The sequence below is a fragment of the Quercus robur genome, chromosome 1 (genome assembly GCF_932294415.1).
Source record: "Quercus robur chromosome 1, dhQueRobu3.1, whole genome shotgun sequence".
Classification (NCBI taxonomy): domain Eukaryota; kingdom Viridiplantae; phylum Streptophyta; class Magnoliopsida; order Fagales; family Fagaceae; genus Quercus; species Quercus robur.
The window spans coordinates 27,201,756-27,226,750 of NC_065534.1; the positions used below are offsets into that span (position 1 = coordinate 27,201,756).

Here is a 24,995-nt window from a genome sequence, read left to right on the forward strand (position 1 = left end):
TTCCACCCAAAGCAAAGTGCTGAATCAGTACTTATGTCTAAAATTCACAATGAAATAGGTAAAAAGAATGTTATTAACACCATACTTTTACAAATAAAATGGTAATTTAGCAGCTATTTTATTTCGAAGAGCTCCCAAGTCCCAAGGGAAGCTCCAAGAATATTGGAAGTTATAAATTTTTTCATTAATTTGATAATAAAACTCTCATTACTTACCAAAGAGACTTTCTGCAAGTAAGTAAAGTACCTGAAGGATATGAGAATTAAGTTTGAGACTGGGAACTGTTTTGACTGCAACCACCTGCTATCAACAGCACTAAGATGTTCACACAGTGATTTCAAAACTTAAACATAAAGAAAAACAATAAATCACTTGAAAGCATAACTAATGATGATAGACTTGGATGAAGACAACATAATATTCCCATTGTCCAACTCTATATATGAGCTTAGAGTTAACATCATACGCTACTACATACCCTGGTGAACCATGTGGTACACTTACCTTTCAAATAAAATAATTTGGCAAACCGAAAATCCCAATCCTTTTCTTCCCTTGTTATTACGAATTGAAGAATAGAAAATCTGTATTTCCATTAATGAATTGAATTGATTACATGAGCTGTATATATATTGATCTGTACAGGTGTGAACACACAAACTAACAGACTAACAGAATTAACAAACTAACACACGTGCAAGCTACAAAAACTAACTAACACTCTCACGTACTAACACTTAAGTAAATATCCATACACATTAAGCTACAAGTCGTATGTGTATTATTTTCCTCTTGCATTGACCTGCCGTTTATGCTCTGTTACAGAATTAGCATCTGTATGTTCAGTGTTTTGATCCTCTGCATTCTTGACTTCGCTTCTGCTCTTGCTACTGATCTTGGCAGATTCACTTGAACTCTGATACTCCCCCTCAAGAGCAGTAGGGGCATGTATATTAAGCATTCCCATTTTACAAGTAAGAGTTGAGAATTGATTGTAATTCAAAGCTTTGGTAAGCAGGTCAGCTAACTGACAGTTTGATCTAACATGATTCAACTTAATCACCTTTTCTAACACCTTATCCCTAACCACATGACAATCTATTTCTATATGCTTTGTCCTCTCATGGAAGACTGGATTGGAGCCAATATGCAAAGCAGCTTGACTGTCACAAAACAGCAGAGCCTCCTTCTCATGATTCACTCCAATGTCCTTGAGAAAGTATAGAATCCACACTAACTCACATGTTGCTACTGCCATGGATCTGTACTCAGCTTCAGCTGAGGATCTTGATACTGTGGATTGCTTCTTGGACTTCCAAGACACTAAAGAATCACCAATGAAGATGCTATAGCCAGTCACTGATCTTCTAGTGTCAGGACATGCAGCCCAATCTGCATCAGCAAATCCTTTCAGGTGCAGATCTGTGCTAGAAGAGAACATGAGTCCTTTGCCTGGTTCACCTTTCAAATACTGCAACACTCTTTGTGTTGCACTCAGATGTGGTCTTCTTGGTTTGGACATGAACTGACTGAGTTTATGGACAGCAAAAGTGATGTCAGGTCTTGTGATTGTTAAGTACAAGAGCCTACCCACAAGCCTTCTATAATGACTAGGATCCTTAAGCTCTTCTCCTTCAAACTTGCTCAGCTTTAAGTTATGCTCCATGGGAGTCTTAGCACACTTACAGCCAAGCAATCCAGCATCACTGATTAGTTCAAGGGTGTACTTCCTTTGACAGAGAGCAATACCTTTGTCTGATCTTGCAACCTCCAAACCAAGGAAATATTTCAAATCACCCAAATCCTTAAGCTTGAACTTATCATCCAGCATGACTTTAAATTTGTCCACTTCAGCCTTGTCATTGCAAGCTATTAGAACATCATCTACATAGACCAAAAGGATCATGAAGATGTCATCATGTCTTCTGGTAAACAAGGAATAATCAGCTTTGGATTGGATGAAACCAAGCTGAATCAAGGTGCTTGAGAATTTGGCAAACCATTGCCTAGAAGCTTGCTTGAGGCCATAGATAGACTTATTGAGCTTACAAACAACCTCCCCCTGGCTGTGAAACCCCTGTGGAAGAGCCATATACACTTCTTCATCCAAGTCACCATGAAGAAAAGCATTATTTACATCCAATTGGCTAAGAAACCAACCCTTAATGGCAGCAACAGCAAGAACAATCTTGACAGAGACCATTTTAGCCACAGGGGAAAAGGTTTCAAAGTAATCAATGCCCTCCTTTTGTGTGAAACCCTTAGCCACTAATCTGGCTTTATATCTCTCAATAGAACCATCAGCTTTATACTTGATTTTGTAGACCCATTTGCAGCCAATGGAGCTCTTACCAGCAGGCAAGGGTGCCAATGTCTAGGTGTTATTAGCTTCAAGAGCTGCTATTTCAGCAGCCATGGCAGCCTGCCATTGGGGATCAGACACGGCTTGATGGTAAAATTGAGGCTCAACAAGGGAAGAAATGGCACAACAATAGGTTTTATATGAGGAAGAAAGATGGTGATATGAGACATGAGAAGAAAGGGGATGAGCAGTACCTAATTGGGAAGAAGATAAAGGCTGGGCAGAAGTAGCATAATTGCAATGGAAGTCCTGTAAATAAGAAGGTTTTGTAATAGATCTAGTGGACCTTCTAAGAGGGACAGGAGCTGCAATAGGATCAAGAGATGTGTCTGGAACTTCATCAAGTAGATCATCATCAATAGTATGATGTACTTGGATGATAGATTGAGGAGTTAGGGCAAGAGTTTTGGACAGAAAAGGATCATCATGTAAGTGAGAAATAGGAGAAACACATGGTAAAGGTAATGAAGTCAGAGGAATAGATGCATTGGAGGAATGAACATAAGGGAAGATAGACTCATGGAAAACAACATCCCTAGAGACAAAAACAGCATGAGTGGCAAGATCATAGAGCTTATAACCTTTGACATTACATGGGTAGCCAAGGAAGATACATTTTCTTGCCCTTGGGGAGAATTTACTTCTATGATGAGCAATAGTAGAGGCAAAACACAGGCAACCAAAGACTTTGAGGTGAGCATACTCAGGAGGCTTATGAAATAGAAGCTCAAAGGGTGTTTTGTCATTCAATAAGGGGGAAGGAAGTCTATTGATTAGATAGGCAGCAGTCAAGACACAATCACCCCAAAATTGCAAAGGAACTTGAGATTGAATTTGTAAAGCCCTAGCAATGGAAAGTAAGTGTTGGTGTTTTCTCTCCACAACAGAGTTTTGTTGTGGAGTATAAACACAGCTTGTTTGATGGATAATGCCATGGGAATTGAGAAAATCAGTCATGGCAAATTCTTTGGCATTGTCAGTCCTAATGGATTTAATATGTTGACCAAATTGTGTAGCAACCATAGTATAAAAGGATTGAAAGAGGGGCCTAACATCAGATTTGGATTTCATTAAGAAAAGCCAAGTGGCTCGGGTAGCATCATCCACAATGGTCAAAAAATATTTATAGCCATCCAAAGTAGGGATAAAATAAGGTCCCCAAACATCCATATGAACTAAATCAAAAGGACAAGCACAAATGTTATTGTTGAAAGGAAAAGGTAATCTTTTAAGCTTGGCCATAGGACAAACTTGACAAGTCTTATTACAAAAGGATTGCAAAGATGGAATATTGGAACCTAAAACTTTAAGCTTCATATCTGAAGGATGTCCTAGTCTTGCATGCCAAAGAAAAGAAGATGCAGAACTTGCAGTGGTGGTTGCAGAGAAAGGAAGAAAAGAATCATTGAACTTGTGATTGCTTAAGTAATCAGCAAGTGAAGAGTGAGAAATGTGTTGTAGACTATCACACTGCAGCAAGTACAGCCCATCAACAGCCTTGCCCATCCCAATCGTTTTCCAAGGTAAAAGGTCCTGGATAAAACAATAAGTTGAAAGGAAAACAAGGCAATAAGGCTGGGATAAAGTGAGTGTACTGACAGAGAGCAGATTGAAGCTAAATGAAGGAACACGAAGAACATTAGTGAGGGTGAGTGAAGGGGAAAGGACAACAGTGCCTATATGAGTGACTTGAGCTGATTCCCCATTAGGCAAGTGAACCAAAGACTGTATAGTAGCAGTAATTGAAGTCAATAGATCAACTGAACAAACAAAGTGGTCTGTAGCTCCAGTATCCAAAACCCATGTCCACTTATCATAAACTCTTCTATTTACTACTTGTGCAGAGAAAACACTGTGAGAGAGGTCAATACCTGACATTGGAGCACTAGCAGGTGTAGAAGATGATGCTATATTGGCCATGGAAACTTCTTTGACTGAAGCAGAAGGTATAATGGATGAAGCAGAAGCTCCAAATAGTGCAAAAAGCTGTTGATACTGCTCCGGAGTAAAGGCAGTCTGATGGTGCATTGGTGAAGCAGCAATGGGTGATGCATCTGAAGATACTTGATGAGCCATAAATGGCTTATTCTTGAACTTAAAACCTGGTGGAAAGCCATGCTTTTTATAGCATTTCTTCACTATGTGACCAGTTTTGCCACAATGTGTGCAAGTTGGTCTTTCCTTCCCTTTACCAGCATTACCAAGAAATGAATCAAGATGTTCATTGGACAACTTAGCAGCCAAAGCAGTGGAATCAACCTTAGCAAAGGATGTGTTAGGTACTGATCTTTGAGTCTCCTCTTGGATTAGCAATGAGTAGACTTTGCTAAGAGATGGAATAGGATCCATAAGCAAGACTTGAGATCGAACTTGGGAGAAAGAATCATTCAATCCCATTAAAAATTTCATGACAGATTCTCTTACTTGCAGATCAGTAAGCCTCTTGTTAATATTGCAAATACATTTACCACAAGTGCAAGAAGGAAATGGACTAAGGTTTTGTAATTGATCCCAAAATACCTTCAACTGAGTGAAGAAGTCAGTGATAGACATTTCTCCTTGATGAAGCTCTGCTATGTCCTTTTGAAGATTGAAAACTCTAGGTCCATTTGTTTGGGCAAATCGATTCTTCAAATCATTCCAGATTTCTAAGGCAGTATCTTCATAAATGATGCTTGCTTGGAGCTTTGGTGAGACTGAATTGGTTAACCATGTCCCAACCATGTTGTCACATCTTATCCAGGCCTGCACATTCGAAGGAGTTGATACCAATGGTGATGAGAGAGTCAAGGTTCCATCAATGAACCCTAGCTTATTCTTGGTAAGTAAAGCTTTTCTCACTGCACGAGCCCAGGCTGAGTAATTTTCACCACCTATCAATGGTTGTGTGACAAGAACTAAGCTTGGATTCTCTGCGTGATGCAAGAACAGAGGGTCATCCATTGGAGATTCTTGTGAAGATGAAGGAGATGGATTCACAGGTGTGGAAGCATCTGTTGAACCATTTTCATTCGTAGCAGAAGCCATAGATGGCGAGAATGAAGAATAAGATTCCTAAGAATTAAATTTCTCAAGAACAGAGAGATTTTCTTGGGAAAATTTGAGAGAGAAAGAAAATGCAAAACCCTACAGGAATTTGGGAATTTGCTCTGATACCATATTACGAATTGAAGAATAGAAAATCTGTATTTCCATTAATGAATTGAATTGATTACATGAGCTGTATATATATTGATCTGTACAGGTGTGAACACACAAACTAATAGACTAACAGAATTAACAAACTAACACACGTGCAAGCTACAAAAACTAACTAACACTCTCACGTACTAACACTTAAGTAAATATCCATACACATTAAGCTACAAGTCGTATGTGTATTATTTTCCTCTTGCATTGACCTGCCGTTTATGCTCTGTTACAGAATTAGCATCTGTATGTTCAGTGTTTTGATCCTCTGCATTCTTGACTTCGCTTCTGCTCTTGCTACTGATCTTGGCAGATTCACTTGAACTCTGATACTTGTTGATACTTATTAAAAATGACAATATTTTTATACTAAAATCTTATACTTGTTGGATGCCATATGTTCAAATCTATCACATCTTAATAAAAATAAAAACCAGAAAACTTATACTAGTCTATTTGTTATCGAGTTTTTGTCAAAATCAGGTTGAAAAACAATAAACAGTAGAACTTGAATAGAGTCTTATCATTATGATGAAACAATATATAGAAAGTTGTATACAATATATTAGTAAAAGATTTTAGTTTAAAAATACTGTCTACACTTCACATCCCAAAAGCAGATTAATATTGTTTTTCAACAATAAACCCATAGAATAAATAAAGAGGAACTTCCCAGAAAGTAAATTGTTTAGTGTAGTTTAGTAAACTAACTTGGATCATTCTTTTTATAAATAAAATCACTCAATCAAAAAGGGTACATGACAACAAAATTAACAGTTACAGAGATAATAATAAAATGAAATTGGTGTCATATAAAGAAATTTCTACAACATATACATATTAGATGAGACGCAGTAGTTATAGTTAGTTAGTTAGTTGGTCGGTTCCTGTGGGTTAAAGGAGGAAATGATCACCAAAAGTATCAAAAAAGATGCCAAAAACAACGTAGTATCGGCCATTGCCCCAAGCCTATCCCCTCTTATCAATCGAAATAAATGTGTAATAAAAAGGACAATTGTCAACTGCGAAATGAGCAACGATTTTTTTTTTTTTTTATGAGAAAAATGTGAGCAACGATTGATTGATCTTTCTTTATGTGACTAAAATAAGAAGAAAACCACTTTTTTTTTTTTTTTGGTATTATTATGTAATGAGCCTAAACTGCATCAAGCCCAACATTCAGCCCAACAACACATCCATACATGATACATGTGCAGAAGATAAAGCATGTGAATTTATAAAGTTCAAGAGCTCCTACAAGACAAGACTAAGAAGAGTTTGTTGGAAAATGGCTGGTTAGTTAAAAGTAGTAGTTAACAAAGGTCATTATGAAAGTTGATGCATTTTTTTTTTCTCAAATTCTCTTTTAGGCTCCCTTCCTAATTCCTCGTTCTTCTTCTTCTTATAGGGTGCTTACTGCTTAGCTTGAATAAGTCATTGCTCTTAACATTTCCCTTCAAACAGATTCCACTCCACCTATAAGCCATTCCGCATTCCAATCCCTTTAAATGCGAACAAGTTCATTACCTATTATAGATGTAATTCTAGTGACTTAATTATAAAATCAAGTAATCAAATTAGATATAATATTATTGCCATACTTCTAATCTTTGAGTTCTATATCAATGGGTTTAATCCATTAATAAATCTTTGGGGGTGGCAAGGGGACGGGTTTTATACTTTTATCAATTTCCTCATGGTCTCAATCTCTCTCTCTCTCTCTCACACACACACACACATAATTTTTTTTTGAGTTCTCATTGTCTCAATCTTAATATATATGACGACAACAACAACAACAACAATTCCCATTAAAAAAAAAAACAACAACTGTACGGCACCGAGCTCCCAAAGTCCATACTTCCCTTGGGCCCAGATCCGTCTGGGCCCCGGGCCCAAGCCCATACCGGCCCTGGATGCAGGCCCGGTGCCGAGCTTCCAAAGCCCGTACTGTCCTTGGGCCCGGACCCTTCTTGAAACTGCCTTAAGGTAAAAACAGGTTTTGAGCACAATGTTCCCGGAGTTTTTCCGGTTATTCCTTCTCGGAAGAGCGCTTGAGTCATGACCGGGAAGGACACGATATGAACGGGGACGCGAGTTGCCGAACATAATCGGCGCAAGTGGAAACAAGTTCCAAGATCATAAATGCTGCACCGCCCTTCCACCTAAACGGCCACTTTAACCAGATAATACTGGACCCTTAGTAGCACTAACGGTGATTGTAATCATGATCTCCCCACTAGCCTTGACTATAAATAGAAGAAAGTTGGGAGAAGAGGGGGTTCAGAAAAATGGAGAGAAAATAGTCAAGGAGAGGGCCTTTCAACTGAATGCTGCTTTGAGTCTCTCTGCCGAGAACGACCCGTTGTAGGAAATCCTTAAACCCACTACAAATAAATTGTGAGCCCAAGGGACCTAAGGCCCAGAGTTCTTGTACTTGGTTCTTACAATTGGCGCCCACCGTGGGGCCATCCTACGAAGCTGTGGTTCGAGTGAGACTCAAGCAAGAAGATGTCTGAGGAGCGTTCAAGAGGGCACGTTCCGAGCAATTCCGCAGGATCTTCCCGGGGATCGACGTGGAGGGAGAGAAGGCAGAAGCGGCTGGAGGATAGGGAGCATTCAAGAGGAGAGGAAGGGTCCGGACTGGGAGAAGGATCGGACCAAACGCACCGGACGATTTCAAACGTCTCAGCACATCGGCAACCTGATGATAGAGACCGGGAGCTGGAGCGGTTGCGCAGATTGGTAATGGACTTGGAGCTGGAGGCAAGGGGTCGGCGCCAGGAAAGGTACCACAACCCCCAACATAGGAGGAACCGTGGCGAGGAAGGTTCCAGCCGACCTGTCACGCAACAACGCCGAGACCGATCCCATTCTCAAGAGTCACGTCGTCACCCCCGGGATATTCGTCGTAGACGGGACCGTTCCCGGTCACATGGGTATGATAACCAAGGGTCAGAGTCGCCAGAGGAGCAGCAGCACCACAACGCCGCAATGGATGCCATGAGCAGGGCCTTGCGGATGGCGGCCCGGTCTCCATTCTCGGATGAGATTGAACGGGCACCCATGCCGAGCAGATTCGCGCGCCCACCATTCAATTCCTATGAGGGGAGGACAGACCCCGTGGAGCATGTCAGTCATTACATCCACATGATGTCGTTGCATGCGCACAACGACGCATTGATGTGTAAAGTATTCCCTTCCAGTCTCGGCTCTACCGCACTGAGGTGGTTCAATGGGTTGCAGAAAGGTTCTATACACAGCTTCGCCGAACTGATTCAGGAGTTCGGCAGCAGGTTCGTAACATGCAGCCGAGTGCAACAACCGGTCGACGCGTTGCTTTCCATGAAAATGAGGGTCGGGGAAACCCTTCGGAGTTATGCCAGCCGATACTGGGAACTCTACAATGAGATTGGTGAGGGAAACGAGAAGATTGCGGCTAGCACCTTCAGGATGGGGCTCCCCGAGGATTCTGAACTACGGGAGTCGTTGACAAGAAGACCCCCGGAGAACATGAGGCAACTGATGAGACGCATAGAGGAGTACAAACGCTTGGAGGATGACCAGCTGCAAAGCAGGGGGAAAGCTCCTTTTTCGGGGAGATCTCGGCAAAACATCTTGCCGCCAAAGCCGAAAAGGGACTTCAGAATGCAGGAACCAGAGGTGCAGTTCGAAGGGGTTAATGTGTTATTTAAAGAGCCCGTGCACAAGATACTGGAACGGATAAGGAACGAGCCATTCTTCAGATGGCCGAACAAAATGGGGGGCGATCCATCTCGGAGGAACCAAAGCCTGTACTGCACTTATCACAGAGACAAGGGGCACACCACCGAGCAGTGTAGGGTATTGAGAGATCATCTCGGGCAGTTAGTGAAGGCAGGGCACCTGAAAGAGTTTGTAGCAGATTCCGCTGACCGGGAGACCGAGCAGGGCGTCCCACAGAGAAGGAATCCCCCCCCACCACCCCGAGGAGTGATCAACGTCATTCATGCCGCACCGAGAGGGACAGCAGCGGCGAAGATGGTGATGACAATGGCTTGCGCGGGGGGAGAATCATCCAAGAAACAAAAGAGAGTTGGACGACCGGACATCTCGTTCGGAGAAGATGATTTCGAAGGAACCATCCAACCTCACGACGACGCTTTGGTGGTCACAGCCCGGATAGGCGGATTCTTGGTGAAGAGGGTGATGATTGATCAGGGTAGCGGGGCTGACGTCATGTACCCGGATCTCTTCGAAGGGCTCGGGTTAAAAACCCAGGATTTGGCGACGTATAACACGCCATTGGTCTCGTTTGACGGGAGAATTGTGATTCCCGAGGGGCAAATCTCACTCCCAGTGGACATGGAGGGCAAGGAAGTTGTGGTTACGTTCATAGTAGTCCGATCGTTCGCACCCTACACCGCGATCCTGGGGAGGCCGTGGATTCACGCCATGGGGGCTGTTCCGTCCACCCTTCACGTAAAAGTAAAATTTCCTACTGAGTACGGGGTTGCAGAGGTAAGGGGGAGTCAGAAGGTGGCGAAGCAATGCCTCGTAGCCGCGGTCCAGTGGGAAAAGGAACAGCTCGGCCAAGCTGAGCACGCCGAGAAGGAGACAGCATAGCAATTACAGATACCCCAGGAAAAGGGGGCGGACGTTGCCGAGGAGGTGCTGAAGGTAAGAATTCTCCCAGATAGTGACAAATTCTTCCAGATAGGTACAAGCATGGGTGACCGGGAAAGGGTAGAGGTGTTGTTGTTCCTGTTGCAGAGCATAGATGTCTTCGCATGGAACCCGTATGAAGTTCCCGGCGTAGACCCCGAGTTCATTGTTCACAAACTCAATGTGGACCCATCATTTCCTCCGAAAAAGCAGAAGCCGAGAAGAGCATCAAAGGAGCACGTCGATGCAGTAAACCTGGAGGTCCAGCGACTGAAAGAAGCCGGGGTCATAAAAGAAATATTCTTCCCAAGATGGCTAGCAAACACTGTCGTAGTAAAGAAGAAGAGCGGTAAATGGAGAGTCTGTGTGGACTTCACCGATTTAAACAGAGCATGTCCCAAGGATCCGTTCCCGATGCCCAAGATTGATCAGTTGGTGGATGCCACGTACGGGCACCCGAGAATGAGTTTCCTGGACGCCTTTCAAGGGTATCACCAGATTGCCTTAGCACCCGAGGACCGAGAGAAGACAGCATTTATATCCCCGAACGCGAACTATCACTATGAGGTCATGCCGTTTGGATTGAAGAATGCCGGGGCCACTTACCAGCGTATGATGACAAGGATGTTCCGGGAAAAAATTGGCTGCACGGTTGAGGTTTATATCGACGACATGGTAGTAAAGAGCAGAAAAGAGTCGCAGCATATTGAAGACCTTCGGGGAATATTCGAGATACTACGACGACACGGGCTGCGCCTCAATGCCGAAAAGTGCACTTTCGGCGTGGGGGCTGGCAAGTTCCTAGGCTATCTGATCTCCATTCGGGGAATAGAGGCTAACCCCGATCAAATAGAGGCAATCAATCGCCTAAAACCCCCGAGCAACCCTAAGGAGGTGCAGGTGCTCACCGGGATGTTGGCCGCCCTGAACCGGTTCATCTCCAAATTTGCCGATCGCTGCCGGCCATTCTATCAACTTTTGAAGAAGTGGAAGGGGTTTCAGTGGGACGAGAGCTGCGATGAAGCTTTTCGAGAACTAAAGGAGTATTTGGCAAAGGCGCCGAGGTTGACGGCCCCAGAGCCCGGGGAGGATCTGTTTATGTACCTTGCAGTAACCAATCATGCCGTAAGCGCTGTATTACTAAGGGACCGGGGAGTGCAAATACCGGTGTATTACGTAAGCAAAACTTTGGTCGATGCCGAGACAAGGTACCTGCCGCTTGAAAAGTTGGTTTTGGCCTTGGTACACGCCACGAGGAAGTTACCACACTACTTCCAGGCACACACAGTGTTCGTCCTCACCGAGCATCCATTACAGTCACTGTTGAAGAGGTCCGATTTCACAGGACGGATTGCTAAATGGGGAACTCGGTTGGGATCGTTCGACATAAGATACCGACCTAAAAGCTCGGTGAAAGGGCAGATTCTCGCTGATTTCATCGCCGAATTTACACCTAAGAACGAAGGCCAGGTAATCTGTAGTGCGGAGATTCGCCCATGGAGGTTATTTGTGGACGGCGCAGCAAACGCTATGGGGGCCGGGGCCGGTATTGTCATAATCACCCCTGAGGGTATGCGACTGGAACATTCCTTCAGATTGGGGTTCAAAGCCTCGAACAACGAAGCCGAATATGAGGCCTTGTTGGCCGGACTGAGGGCAGTATTGCATCTGGGCGCCAGGGACGTGGAAGTCTACTCGGACTCTCGGCTGGTTGTATATCAGATCACTGGTGACTTCGAGGCTCGGGATCCCCGGATGAAAGCTTATCTGAGTACGGCAAAGCAGATTATCGGTCGGTTTGGAACGGTAAAAATATCCCAGGTAGCCCGGTCGCAAAACAAGCATGCTGACTCTCTTGCCACTTTAGCCTCATCGGCTACCGAGGACACACCAAGGCTTATCACGATTGAACTGGTAAGGGAACCGAGCATCTGTGTGAAGACTGCCCTCGACCAAGCTGGAGTAGGGGTTGCGCAAGTGGCGGTGCCCGGATCATGCTGGATGAATCCAATCATAGACTTTCTTTCCGAAGATAAAGTTCCAGAGGATGAGGCCGAGGCCAATAAGATTCGACGAATGGCTCCCAGGTATTGGTTGTCTTCGGACCGAAAGTTGTACAGAAGGTCCTTCGCTGGCCCTTACCTCTTGTGCCTGCATCCTGAAAAAATCCAGGAACTTCTAACCGAGCTGCATGAAGGAGTATGCGGCGGGCATGCCGGGGGACGATCTTTAGCACACAGAGCAATGACGCAGGGGTTTTGGTGGCCACAGATGCAGAAGGACGCCGCCGAATATGTTCGAAGTTGCGAACAATGTCAAAGGCACGCCCCAATGATCCATCAGCCTGCCGGACATCTAAACCCTGTCAGCAGTCCGTGGCCATTTGCACAATGGGGGCTCGACATCCTCGGGCCATTTCCCCGAGCAACGGGGAACCGCCGTTTTGTTCTGGTGGCCGTAGATTACTTCACAAAGTGGGCTGAAGCTGAAGCCTTAGCCAATATCCGGGATACCGACGTGAAAAAATTTGTGTGGAAAAACATAGTTACAAGGTTTGGGGTGCCGAATTCCCTAGTGACAGACAACGGGCTACAGTTCGACAGCAACGCTTTTCGGACATTTTGCAGCGAGCTCGGCATCAAGAACAAGTATTCGACCCCGGCATACCCCCAGAGCAACGGCCAAGCTGAAGCAGTGAACAAGACTATTTTGAACGGGCTCAAGAGAAGGTTGGATGGAGCGAAAGGAAGGTGGGCAGAAGAGCTACCCAGTGTTTTGTGGGCCTACCGAACGACCCCCAGGAGATCCACGGGGGAAACCCCATTTTCTCTGGCATACGGAGCAGAAGCGGTAATACCAACCGAGGTGAGCTTGTGCAGCGCGCGGGTTGCCGGGTTCGACCCCGTGCAGAACGCCGACCTTATGATGGAGCAGTTGGACTGGCTAGAAGAATGCAGGGAGGCCGCGACCGTACGTCTTGCCGAGTATCAACAGAAGCTGGCGCAAAGGTACAACCGAAATGTGAGGACCAGGGAATTCAGCGCTGGGGAATTGGTGTTAAGAAGGGTAGTAGGGAACATGCGGGACGTGGCTGCAGGGAAGCTTGCTCAAAGTTGGGAGGGACCATACAGAGTCACAGCCATCGCAGGGGCAGGAGCTTACTACTTGGAGGACCTGGACGAGAGGCCGCTCCCCCGATCATGGAACGCCAACAACCTGAAGAAATTCTACGCGTAACCCTCGATGTAAGTCAAAACTTGTATTCTGTGAAGATTAAGAGTATGATGAACCTTTTTGTCATTGCTGTTTTTGAACCAGTAGCCGCGCATTAAGAGAATCGCCGAGCATGTGAAAACCGAACAAGATCCTAAGGACAGAAACCTGACACTCGGCTCGATCAATATCGCCGAGCAGGTGAAAACCTTACAAACAAAATACTAAGGACAGAAACCTGACACTCGGCTCGATCAATATCGCCGAGCAGGTGAAAACCTTACAAACAAAATACTAAGGACAGAAACCTGACACTCGGCTCGATCAATATCGCCGAGCAGGTGAAAACCTTACAAACAAAATACTAAGGACAGAAACCTGACACTCGGCTCGATCAATATCGCCGAGCAGGTGAAAACCTTACAAACAAAATACTAAGGACAGAAACCTGACACTCGGCTCGATCAATATCGCCGAGCAGGTGAAAACCTTACAAACAAAATACTAAGGACAGAAACCTGACACTCGGCTCGATCAATATCGCCGAGCAGGTGAAAACCTTACAAACAAAATCCTAAGGACAGAAACCTGACACTCGGCTCGATCAATATCGCCGAGCAGGTGAAAACCTTGCAAACAAGATCCTAAGGACAGAAACCTGACTCTCGGCTCGGTCAATATCGCCGAGCAGGTGAAAACCTTACGAACAAGATCCTAAGAACAGAAACCTGACTCTCGGCTAGATCAATATCGCCGAGCATGTGAAAATCTGACGAATAAATCTTAAGGGCATACACCTGACCCTCGGCCCAGTCAAAATCACCGAGCATGTGTGAAACTTGCGAATTAAATATACAAAACTAGTTCCCGGTTAAAATCGAATACTCGGACAAACGAAGACCTTGAAAACAAATACTCGGATAACGAAAACTCCATTCTCGGTCAAACCAAAACCTAATAAAAACCTATGCCTTTTTACAAAAATTAAGTCCAAATAGCGCTCTCAAAACTACAGGCTCTCCGGGGTAACATTCTGTCAAACGGCCATAGCACAGGTATAATTCAAGCAAAGCACAAACGGAAGTAATTTCACTCAACAAATTGAAACAGGAAAAGGGAACGGACTACCAATTAAACAAGTAAAAACAAATTGTTCAATCACCACATCCCGGTGACATGGGCAAAATAAAACCAATAAAATAGTGCAACGGTTCGGTCACCACATCCCGGTGACATAGGCAAATAAAAAATGAAATAAAAAGAAAATAAAGTCAACTAAGGGGTTGAGTCGGCGGGGGCACTTCCTGCTGGATGGTCAGGGTGAGAGGCCGGGCCTCGTCAAGAAGTTCCTGCACGGTAGGTATGCTCGTCGCCTCCAGTTCCTCGGGCTCAGCATGGGAGTCGATTTGTTCAACCAACTCCCTCATACTAGCCGTCTCCTCCTCGTCAAGAGCGGCCGGGGCATCCTGGCCGGCAGGTTCAGGGTTCGGGAATGGGACTTGGCTGGGGTCCCTCAGCGGTGAATCCTCAGGAACTCCCAGTGCCTGAAGAGCAGCAAACCATCCGGCCTCAAAACCCATACGCCGAGCCCCAGTAACCACCGGCTCTGCAGAGTTCTCGGCATCTGCGAAACCTACATCGTACCACTTCTGCTCCGCGGCCGCCAAGCCGGCCCTGAGATCGGCTATCTCATCAGCATGAGAAGTGTTGAGGCTGAGGGCTTCGGCCAGCTTAAGTTCTGTCTCATTTTGCCGGGCCAGGAGTTCGGCACACCTTTTTTCAGCCGATGCTCGGAACTTCTCCGCGGCTGCAGCCTTCTTCTCGGCAGAATCAGCAATCTTCGCCTTTTCCTTAGCAGTTTTCATTGCTGTCTCCCGCGCCTCCTTCTCACGCTCATTCTCCTCATCAAGCTCCCGAGCCCGGGCAGCCACGATATGAGCCAGTTGAGCGGCCTAGCAAGCACGGGGGTTAACAAGGAAATCCGGGGAAATCTATATATATATATACGAAAGTGAAGAGATAAAAGAATTACCGCAATGGCGTGCCACTCTAACCGGCGCCCCACAGACTCCTCGGACCCATCCTCGAAAGCATGCACGTCCTCGGGGAGTTGGAGAGCTCCAGCCAAAGTATGGGCGATACGACCGCCCTCGCCCTTATCCCACATCCGGATGGAGGCGGTTGAGGGCAATGGCTTGCCGTCCAAAAGGAACTTAGGCTCCCAAGCTGGAGCCACTTGGGAGGAAGACGCGCCCCCCGTGCCAGCCTCGGTTGGCGGCTCGCGGATAACGATCCCGCCGGTTGGACGGGGAGGAGTCTGAACTACGGCGTCCCCCGGACCCGTGGAATGTTGCTCGGTAACTTTCTGTTTCTTCCGGGCACGTCCGGACTGCGAGGGGGGAGGAGGTTGAGAAACTGGACCCCGACCCTGAGTAGGCGGGGGCTGGTTGGTCGGCCGGGCACCAGGCACGAACCTGTCAAGGGTCATTGCTCTCCTTGCCACCATTCTTACTCCGGGCTGGATCGCTTCAGCTAGCAGGTTAGCCGCGTCTGTCACTTGCTGATGGTGCTCGGCAGGTCGATCCTCGGGATGGGGCTGCTCTTGGGCTTGGTCCCCTTGTTGTATGGCTTCGTGAGCTCTCTCTCTAAGGCGCCGGGATACCTGTTCCGCGGAATCGTCTCGTAGGGGGGCTAGTTCGTCCGCGGTAGTGAACCGCCGACCAAATTCCCTCGCTTCCCCGGTTGTAAGCTTCGGCGGCAAGAAGTTCACGTACCGGACGTCTATGTACGATAGCAGGGGGCTGTCTACTATCAACGCCTGCTTGAAAGGCTGCCAGGTAGAGTAAACCGGTTCCACGCCAAGGATCAAGTGGGAGGCCCGGAGTTGCCCGTCCCAATGCACAAAGATCTCGGAACGAAGGACGAAGTTTAGGTCCCTGACGTGGACTGCTCTGAGATCCTGAGCAAAAACTTTGCCGTCTGCGAAAGAACAGATAACGCGTTAGCCTTTAACAAACAAATTTTTTTTTACTCAAACAACTATAAGAAGGGGAGGGTACGAACCCACTTCACGGCGTGTGAGAGGGCAAGGGATCTCCCCGGCAAACCAATTGCCGCGCACCCTGACGAACTCCCCGGCGGAGTTCCTGTTCGAATCGGGTAGGCAAGATATCAGCCGTACCCGAGCATCCCTCGTCTTTAAATAATAATTTGTGGACTTGCTCCCACAGAGGCTGTACATTTGGTTAATATCATGTTGGTCTAATTGTAAGTTAAAGGTTCGGTTCAATTGGCTAACACAACTAACTACCCGGTAAAAATTGGGGGGAAGCTGGTCGGGGCACAACCCATAGTAGATGAGTGTGTTTATCAGGAGGGGATCTACCGGGAACCTAACCCCACCTTCTAAGATGGACATCAAAGGAAAGAAGGCTGTACCCTGCCCTCGGTGGAATTCCATATCACTCTCGTGACAGTAGGCCACGTCCACGTCACTGGGAATGCTAAATTTACTCCTAAAGGTGGCCAACGCAGCCGGGGTATCTAGGAGGTAAGAATAACCCATCTATAAAGCCTAAAACTATAAGAATAAACTCAAAAAAGCAAAGCTGAAGGAAAAGGAAGGGGAAGGAAGACTTACTGTGGGTTCTAAGGAGGAAAAGAGCGCTGAGCGAGCAAGCACACAGAACTATGGTCGGCAGAGAGTAAACGCTAAAGATCAGAGGCGAAGGAAAAATGGAATGATGTGTGGAGAAGGACTATTTATAGAGCCAAAAGAAACGGGGGGAGAGGAAACGCTTTATCAAGCAATAAATGGGCACAGCCTACGAGCGACCCAACGAATGCCAAGCGTAACTGACGTGCGCGCCGCTTCGGTTTGCGAACCGTCAGGCAATAATGATGACTGAGCCTGGCGCCGCGAAACGGCGCGTCTTTTGAGATGAATGTTAATTAGAAGTGACAGCCAGAAGCCCAAGGCTAGAAGACTCCTGGGATCAAAAGGCCCTAGACAGCACCTTGATTCTCCTCGGCAACCGAGTATGAATCAAGGGGGGGCTATTGTACGGCACCGAGCTCCCAAAGTCCATACTTCCCTTGGGCCCAGATCCGTCTGGGCCCCGGGCCCAAGCCCATACCGGCCCTGGATGCAGGCCCGGTGCCGAGCTTCCAAAGCCCGTACTGTCCTTGGGCCCGGACCCTTCTTGAAACTGCCTTAAGGTAAAAACAGGTTTTGAGCACAATGTTCCCGGAGTTTTTCCGGTTATTCCTTCTCGGAAGAGCGCTTGAGTCATGACCGGGAAGGACACGATATGAACGGGGACGCGAGTTGCCGAACATAATCGGCGCAAGTGGAAACAAGTTCCAAGATCATAAATGCTGCACCGCCCTTCCACCTAAACGGCCACTTTAACCAGATAATACTGGACCCTTAGTAGCACTAACGGTGATTGTAATCATGATCTCCCCACTAGCCTTGACTATAAATAGAAGAAAGTTGGGAGAAGAGGGGGTTCAGAAAAATGGAGAGAAAATAGTCAAGGAGAGGGCCTTTCAACTGAATGCTGCTTTGAGTCTCTCTGCCGAGAACGACCCGTTGTAGGAAATCCTTAAACCCACTACAAATAAATTGTGAGCCCAAGGGACCTAAGGCCCAGAGTTCTTGTACTTGGTTCTTACAACAACAATAATAGTAATAATAATAATAATAATTATAATAAAAATAATGAGAATACAAACATTTAAAGTGATTCGGCCTAATAATCCTACATTTACAATGAAAAGTCCTTAATAATTACATTTTTACTATTAAAATCTTTGAATTAGAACAAACCTAACATTATTTAATAGACTAAATCCTATAATAATAATAAAATAATTAGGCTTATACTATTTGAATTACATATAATTAAGATTACTTGCATTTAAAAAACAAGATTAATATTACATTGTTTACACCCCAAATAGAAGGATTGAATTGGATCTGAAGTGGACCAGACTAGATCAAATTAAATGAAGCATACATAACATGCTAAAACAAAGGTTGAATGCATGCAATGATTGAGGCTTTAATGTTGAGACACTATGTAGATCACACTCTACAGATCAAAAGTGTATAAAAAAATCTCTCACGAATTTAGACTTGAATGATGGTGTTTTTACACACAAAAAAAAAAAAAAAAAAACATAATATCCACAACATAAATGCTTTGATGAAATTGATGAGAAAGAGGGAGAGATGTTTCTTTATGTGTTATTCTCTACAACACTACGCATTGATACATATTCTATCACTTGTACAAGTGAGCCCTTGCCCCCCTTTATGTAGACAACCAAAATGTAAGAAGCCAATAGATCAATAACTAAAATTGAATGTGTCCTTGAATGTGGTTGCAATCGCTAAAATTGTATTGTTATCAAATATGAGATAGATGCATATGAGGTTGTTAGGTTGTTGTTCATGGTAGGGAATAAATTAGGATAATCTTATAAAGACGCTGTTAGTGATGGAAAGATAAAGAACCTTTCATGATATGAAATTTTTAGAGAGTTTCTTATTGATTTTAAAATCTCACATTGGATAGAAGAATAAGAAGTTGCACTAATCATATTATAAATGGTAGTCTCACAATGATAATAATGGAAGTAGGGAGGTTTGGTAAACCCTGTGAACAAAGTAGTGGTATGACTTTCGTGTGTGTGAGGTGGTTAAAATACGAAACCCTTTGAACTTTTGAATGTATTGTTTTATGTACAAAACTGTTAAACATTTGTGAAAATAAATAGTGGTTGTAGTATGAATGTGTTCATACAAATATACAATTTTTTACAAAAAAAACCAATGCCAAGGGGTTGCCTTACACAATTAAAAATTTATCACACATAAAACAATACTACGCTAGTTGTTTCGTGTTTAATTAATATTATTATTATTATTTTTAATTAAAGGAATTAGTTGTTACACTCAAAATATCAAAGAGTTCTATGAGGGTTTTGTGTGTTTTCCCTAAAAATATATACGGATTTTTGAAAAGGTTATATGGTAATATTAGAATAAATAAATAAAAAGTAAAAAATTTATGCTATAATATAATAATTATTATTAGTTTCTCAAAAAAAATATTATTACAATTATTTAAAAAAAATTTAAATTTTAAACTTTATAAGTTAAGGTGTAATTAAACTTTATAATTCCAAAAGTAACAAGTTTAATTTAATTTTAATCTATTTAAGATAATGAAATTAGATCTAGAATTTTAATATAAATTGAAAATATAATTTATTGCTTTGAAAACATAAGGTTTAATTTATTATTAAACCATTAAATTTTAGAGTTTAAAAATGTAATTTTTCATTTTTTTTTTTATCAGTTCCATTTTTATTTTGATTTATCATTTCCAGGGAAAAGCTTCTTAAACCCAACGGAAGATAGACAAGTCACGAGTCACGAGTGGATAACAGTCAGTCCCAGCTCAACTCTCACTCCCACTCTCTGTCTCTGTAAAAATGGCAACGTTCACAACCACAATACCACCCTCATCTCTCTCATTCTTCTCCTCCTCCATCTTCCTTCCAAAACTTTCTTCTTCTTCTTCTTTAACCTTCAGACCCAATTCCCTCAAAACCCAAACCAAACCCCTCTCAGTCACCTCTGAGCTCGCCACCATCCCAGTCCTCTCCTTCACCGGCGACAAAATCGGAGAGACCCAACTCGAAATCAAGGCCGCCCCACCCGACACCGCCCGCGCCGTCGTTCACCGAGGCATCATCACTGACCTCCAGAACAAGCGCCGCGGCACCGCCTCCACCCTCACCCGCGCCGAAGTCCGAGGCGGCGGCAAAAAGCCCTACCCACAAAAAAAGACGGGCCGGGCCCGCCGCGGTTCGACCCGGACCCCGCTCAGGCCCGGCGGAGGCGTGGTATTTGGGCCTAAGCCCAGAGACTGGACCATCAAAATCAACAGGAAGGAGAAGAGGTTAGCGATATCGACCGCGATCGCAAGCGCTTTAATCAACACGATTGTGGTGGAGGATTTCATGAACAAGTTCGAGGGGAAGCCGAAGACGAAGGAGTTTATTGCGGCAATGAGGAGGTGGGGGCTTGATCCGAAGGAGAAGTCGCTGTTTTTGATGGGAGAAGAGGAGGTTTCGGATAATGTGAGGCTTTCGAGCCGGAATATCGGGACGCTGAAGATGTTGACGCCGAGGACTTTGAATTTGTTCGACATTTTGAATGCGGATAAGCTTGTGTTGACGCCTGCGGCGGTGGAGTATTTGAATGCCAGATATGGTGTTAATAATAGTGCCTATGATGATGATGATGAGGAAGAAGAAGAAGAAGAACAAGAAGAGTATGAAGGAGAAGGAGAAGGAGAAGAAGGACAAGGTTAGTCATTTATGTACTTGTATTTTTGGGTGTGAAAATACAATGTAGTTCCTAATCTTTAGTTCATTAGTGATTTTTAGTCATGATCATATCAGTGCCACTTATCATATCAGTGATACAAAGAAGTTAAAGTAATCATTTTTAGTCCATAATATGTCTAATGAAGTGATGACGAATCAGGTTTTAGTTTAGACATATCACTTTAAACTCCATGTATATACTAAAATCGATCATGGACTAAACTTTAAAGACCAACATTGTATTCAAGCTGTTTTTCTTTTTCTCAAGTAAGAAGAAGATGTGGTGTAATTTTAAGTTTGAGAGTGATATCTGTAGCTTCGGGCTTGAAATATGGCTTCATAGTGGATGACCATTGGATAACATGAATAAGGGAATTGTATATATTGGATGATGTTGGTGGTTATGGATTAATAACCTATGCTACTTGAGCAAATGCCAGATATTGTTATATGATTGAAGTTTATACACTCTTAATTATGCTTTGTTGAGGATTGCCACTATGCTTTTTGCTGCCACAAATGGGCATTCTCATTGGAGAGTCTATCTAGTTTCACTCTTGGCAATGTGCATCCATTTTCGTGTTACTCTTGCCAGGCCTCTGAGAAAGGTTTTTTTTGGTGGTGCCTTTTTGTTACACCCATGTTTGTTAATATTTGTTAGTCTTAGCAAGGTAATTTTTTCCGGTTTGCTTCTATGGCGGTCATGGATTGGTACTTCATTCTAGCTGAGTATGAGTAATGTAACCTGGGAATTTCCTTTGCTGTTTCTTATAAGAGTTATAAGACTGGTAGTGGATCTATTATTCATGCTATTCTTCCACTGATTATATTTCTTTTATCAATTTGGCATACAGGAACAGAGGCAGATGAAAATACTAATGCATGACCCGCTTATTCCTTGATTGACCTAGGACCAATCCCATATCAATCCGGCTAACCCTGAAGGGGGATTCTGCCCTTTATGTTGCAGTTGCCATCTTATCAGTTATCATATTGCTGGCTGATTTTGGTAAATTTTCTGTGCATGATTTTTGTATTAATTTCCACATTCCTTTAATACAATTGTGTCTATTTGGATCTTGTACCTTGCTGTATCTCCAGAATGTTGCTTCCTGGCTCAACTCTCCTCCCTTGGTAGGATATATAATCTACGGGTACACTCTTGGGCTATTGTTCTGGTTTGGATTTTGTGGTTCTTACCTTTTGTGAATTTTTTCTGTACCTTATTAGGGTTGCACATTGTTGTTTCACTGTAATGAATACTCCATATAATACCCCGTATCAGAGTCTTTGTAACGCCTCCCCCCCTGCCCACCCTCTCCTTCTAGAAGTTTGATGTTTTCAATCCAAAGGTTATAGGATCAGGTTGCAGGAAAATCTCTTATCACATTCTCTATGTTGTCATTACTTCTAGCTAGATGAAAGATTTCTTGAATCCAAAAAGTTAAATGGCAAGCTGGAGTTGGAGTGGATAATAAAATAGTACTCATTTTAAAATTGATTAACAACATTGTCAGAGATCATGGAGATGTATCTGTATTTGGCGGAGTATACTCGTGAAGGAAATGATCTTTACATGGATATGAAAGAATCATTATTAATTAATGAACAAAATATTGCTAAATCATCCCCGCAAGATATTTACATGGAAATGAAAGGTCCTATCATCATTTAATGGTGGAAAATATTGATATAGCAAACGAAATTCATGCTATGTCACGCATGAGGTTTCAAAGTGATTTTGGTTTATGAATTCTGTTAGTTATGTCAAAAGGTACCAAAGCTTTATTTGCCTAAGTTGTGTGAGTTCTCCACTCTGGTTCACTATGTTCACTTCCCTAGCTATCGGCAACTTGTCATTTTTATGAACTCCTGGATATCTTTGCTAATGGATTTTGGACATGCTGTCAGGTAATATGGTTCGGACTTCCTTGGGGATCAAGTATATTCTGATTTTATGTAGAATTTGGATGTATATATGTTTGATAAGAGTTGTTCTACAACCATGACAAAATTTCACAAAACATTTTCATTACAAGTGAGGCGTCAATCTATTATAGATAAAAATAAAATGTAATTAAAAAAAAAGAAAAAATTATACTGGGATTCACCACAACAAAAAACAAAGATGTTGTGAAAATGTTGCAAGATTTTGTCGTATCTTTAGACTTTTTCATTCATAACGGATTGTCTTAAAAAAAAAAACTTTCATACAACAAAAAGAAAAGGTTCAAGGGAAGATAATAACATTAAGTTCTAACCACCACTATAGTCATTACTGAGTACAAACCCAATATATGTTCATGAAACTAGGCAAGATTGGCTAATTGTTGGGATTCTTGCAGCACGGCTTGATGAGCGGCATAAATAGAAGCACTGATCTTCCGTGCCAAGATTCTTTGAACGTTTTCAACGAAGGACTCTGCTTTCCATTTGATGCATCTGTTGCCTTTAATCATTTGTTCTATTCCTTGTTCAATCAAGATGAAGTTGAATTGATGTTTAGGTGAATTGCTTTCAGTAGAGCTTCTCTGATTGCTAAACATCTCACCACCAATAATTCCTGCACCGTTTCACTAAATGATCCAACACAAATTTTCTTTCCTTCCCTTGACTTTGCCACCATCGTATATCCTTCCCAATTTTCTGTTTTTGCTCCACACCCCTTCTACAAGTAGTATTATGCACCATCTTGGTTCCCTTTGCATATTCTTTGGTGTTTCTCTTTTCTACTCAGGTTAGCTCGACTTAACTTTAACTTTAGATCTTGAAAGGCTGTAGTGTATCTGTAAAAAAGAATTTTGCTTGTGTTGAGCACACTTTTCCTATATTTGTATTTTATCATTAAAAAAAACCCGGTTCCTGTGATTCCAGACTGCCCAAGGAGTAGTAACCAATCTTGGATGCTGCTTTGCTGCTCTCCATGTATCCTTTAATATATCCTCTTCCAAGAAAATGTCTCTCTTCGTGTCATTTAAGTTCTTTGTGGTTGTATGGTTGCTCTTAAATTTCTCTTCTTTGTTGGATAGTATACTACAATAGTTCACTTTCTTTGCATTTCACTGCTCTCTGTTTCTATCTCCCAGTTGTCTCTCTTTGCTTCTGCAGTCCACCATTAGAAAATTAAGGCTATGTTTGGTTTGCTAGTTTCCATCACCCAATACTTGGTTTTCATAACTCATTTTCTAAATTGTGTGGGTCACACCTGAAATTGCTTTGTTTGGTTTGGTTTCCATATCTTAATACTCAAAAAACTGAGTTTGAGTTGTGGAAACTAAGAACAATTTTTTTTTTTTTTTTTAAATGATGAGTTACGAGTTACCAAAAAACTACACTTACTCCTAACGATTCTTTCAGTTGGCCTTAACTCTTTTTCTTTCTTCTTTCTTCTTTCATCTTCTTTGCCTATTGACACCCTTATTTCTTCTTTGCCTTTCATTTTTTAATTTCTTCTTCTTCGCCTACTTACACCCAGGAATTTGAAGTATATCTTTTTCTGATGACTGGGTTTTGAGAGAAATGAAAGAGGAGGAAGAGGAATGTGGGAGAGAAAAAAAGAGGAGTGGGGGAGAGAGTTCACACAGATAAGAAAATGTAATAAGGTTGGAAAGTCTGAAGCTTTTGATCCAATTTGACATGTGAGCTCCACCTGTTAAAGTTAACGTCGAGTTTGGTGATGAAATTTGAAGTCAACTTTTTAGCCAAACAAATTGGGAGTTAGTTAAGAGAGAAATAGAGAATTAGATATGAGATATGAGTTAAGAGTTTTGAGTTATAAGAACGGAGTTTTTCTACGTTTATCTGGTTTGCTAGTGAAATCTAGTTTAGGCTTAAACCAATTGACGACTCAATTAGATTTTGGTCTTGTTCCTAGTTGCTAAGTTTATAACAAGTAACAACTAAAAAGTCAATGAAACTTTTAGGCATTAAAGTTACCTTTCATGGCATTAACATGTCTACTAGATACCAACTTTATGGTTAGATTTTTTAGGGGGGTTTTTAAAGAAACCATCATACCAAAAAGGTATTTTTTAAGCCAAGAATCTTACAGTTCAGTAACATTTATGAGGAGAACCAAGGTTTGAATCCTCTTTCTCTATTGTTGTAACTATAGAATTATAAATGATTTTTCCCCCGAGTTCTTGCAAAAATTAGAAAAGGTGTGTTGGCTAAATTATGAGGT

At 43.1% G+C, this 24,995-nt stretch overlaps 1 protein-coding gene across 1 annotated transcript; it reads left to right on the plus strand.

Moving 5' to 3' along the window:
* Positions 1 to 19,821: 19,821 nt before the first annotated feature.
* Positions 19,822 to 21,982, plus strand: LOC126727761 (50S ribosomal protein L4, chloroplastic). The gene is made up of 2 exons (XM_050433682.1): positions 19,822 to 20,792; positions 21,667 to 21,982. The coding sequence occupies exons 1-2, from the start codon at positions 19,913 to 19,915 to the stop codon at positions 21,696 to 21,698; spliced, it is 912 nt and encodes a 303-aa protein (XP_050289639.1). The 5' UTR covers positions 19,822 to 19,912; the 3' UTR covers positions 21,699 to 21,982.
* Positions 21,983 to 24,995: the final 3,013 nt, after the last annotated feature.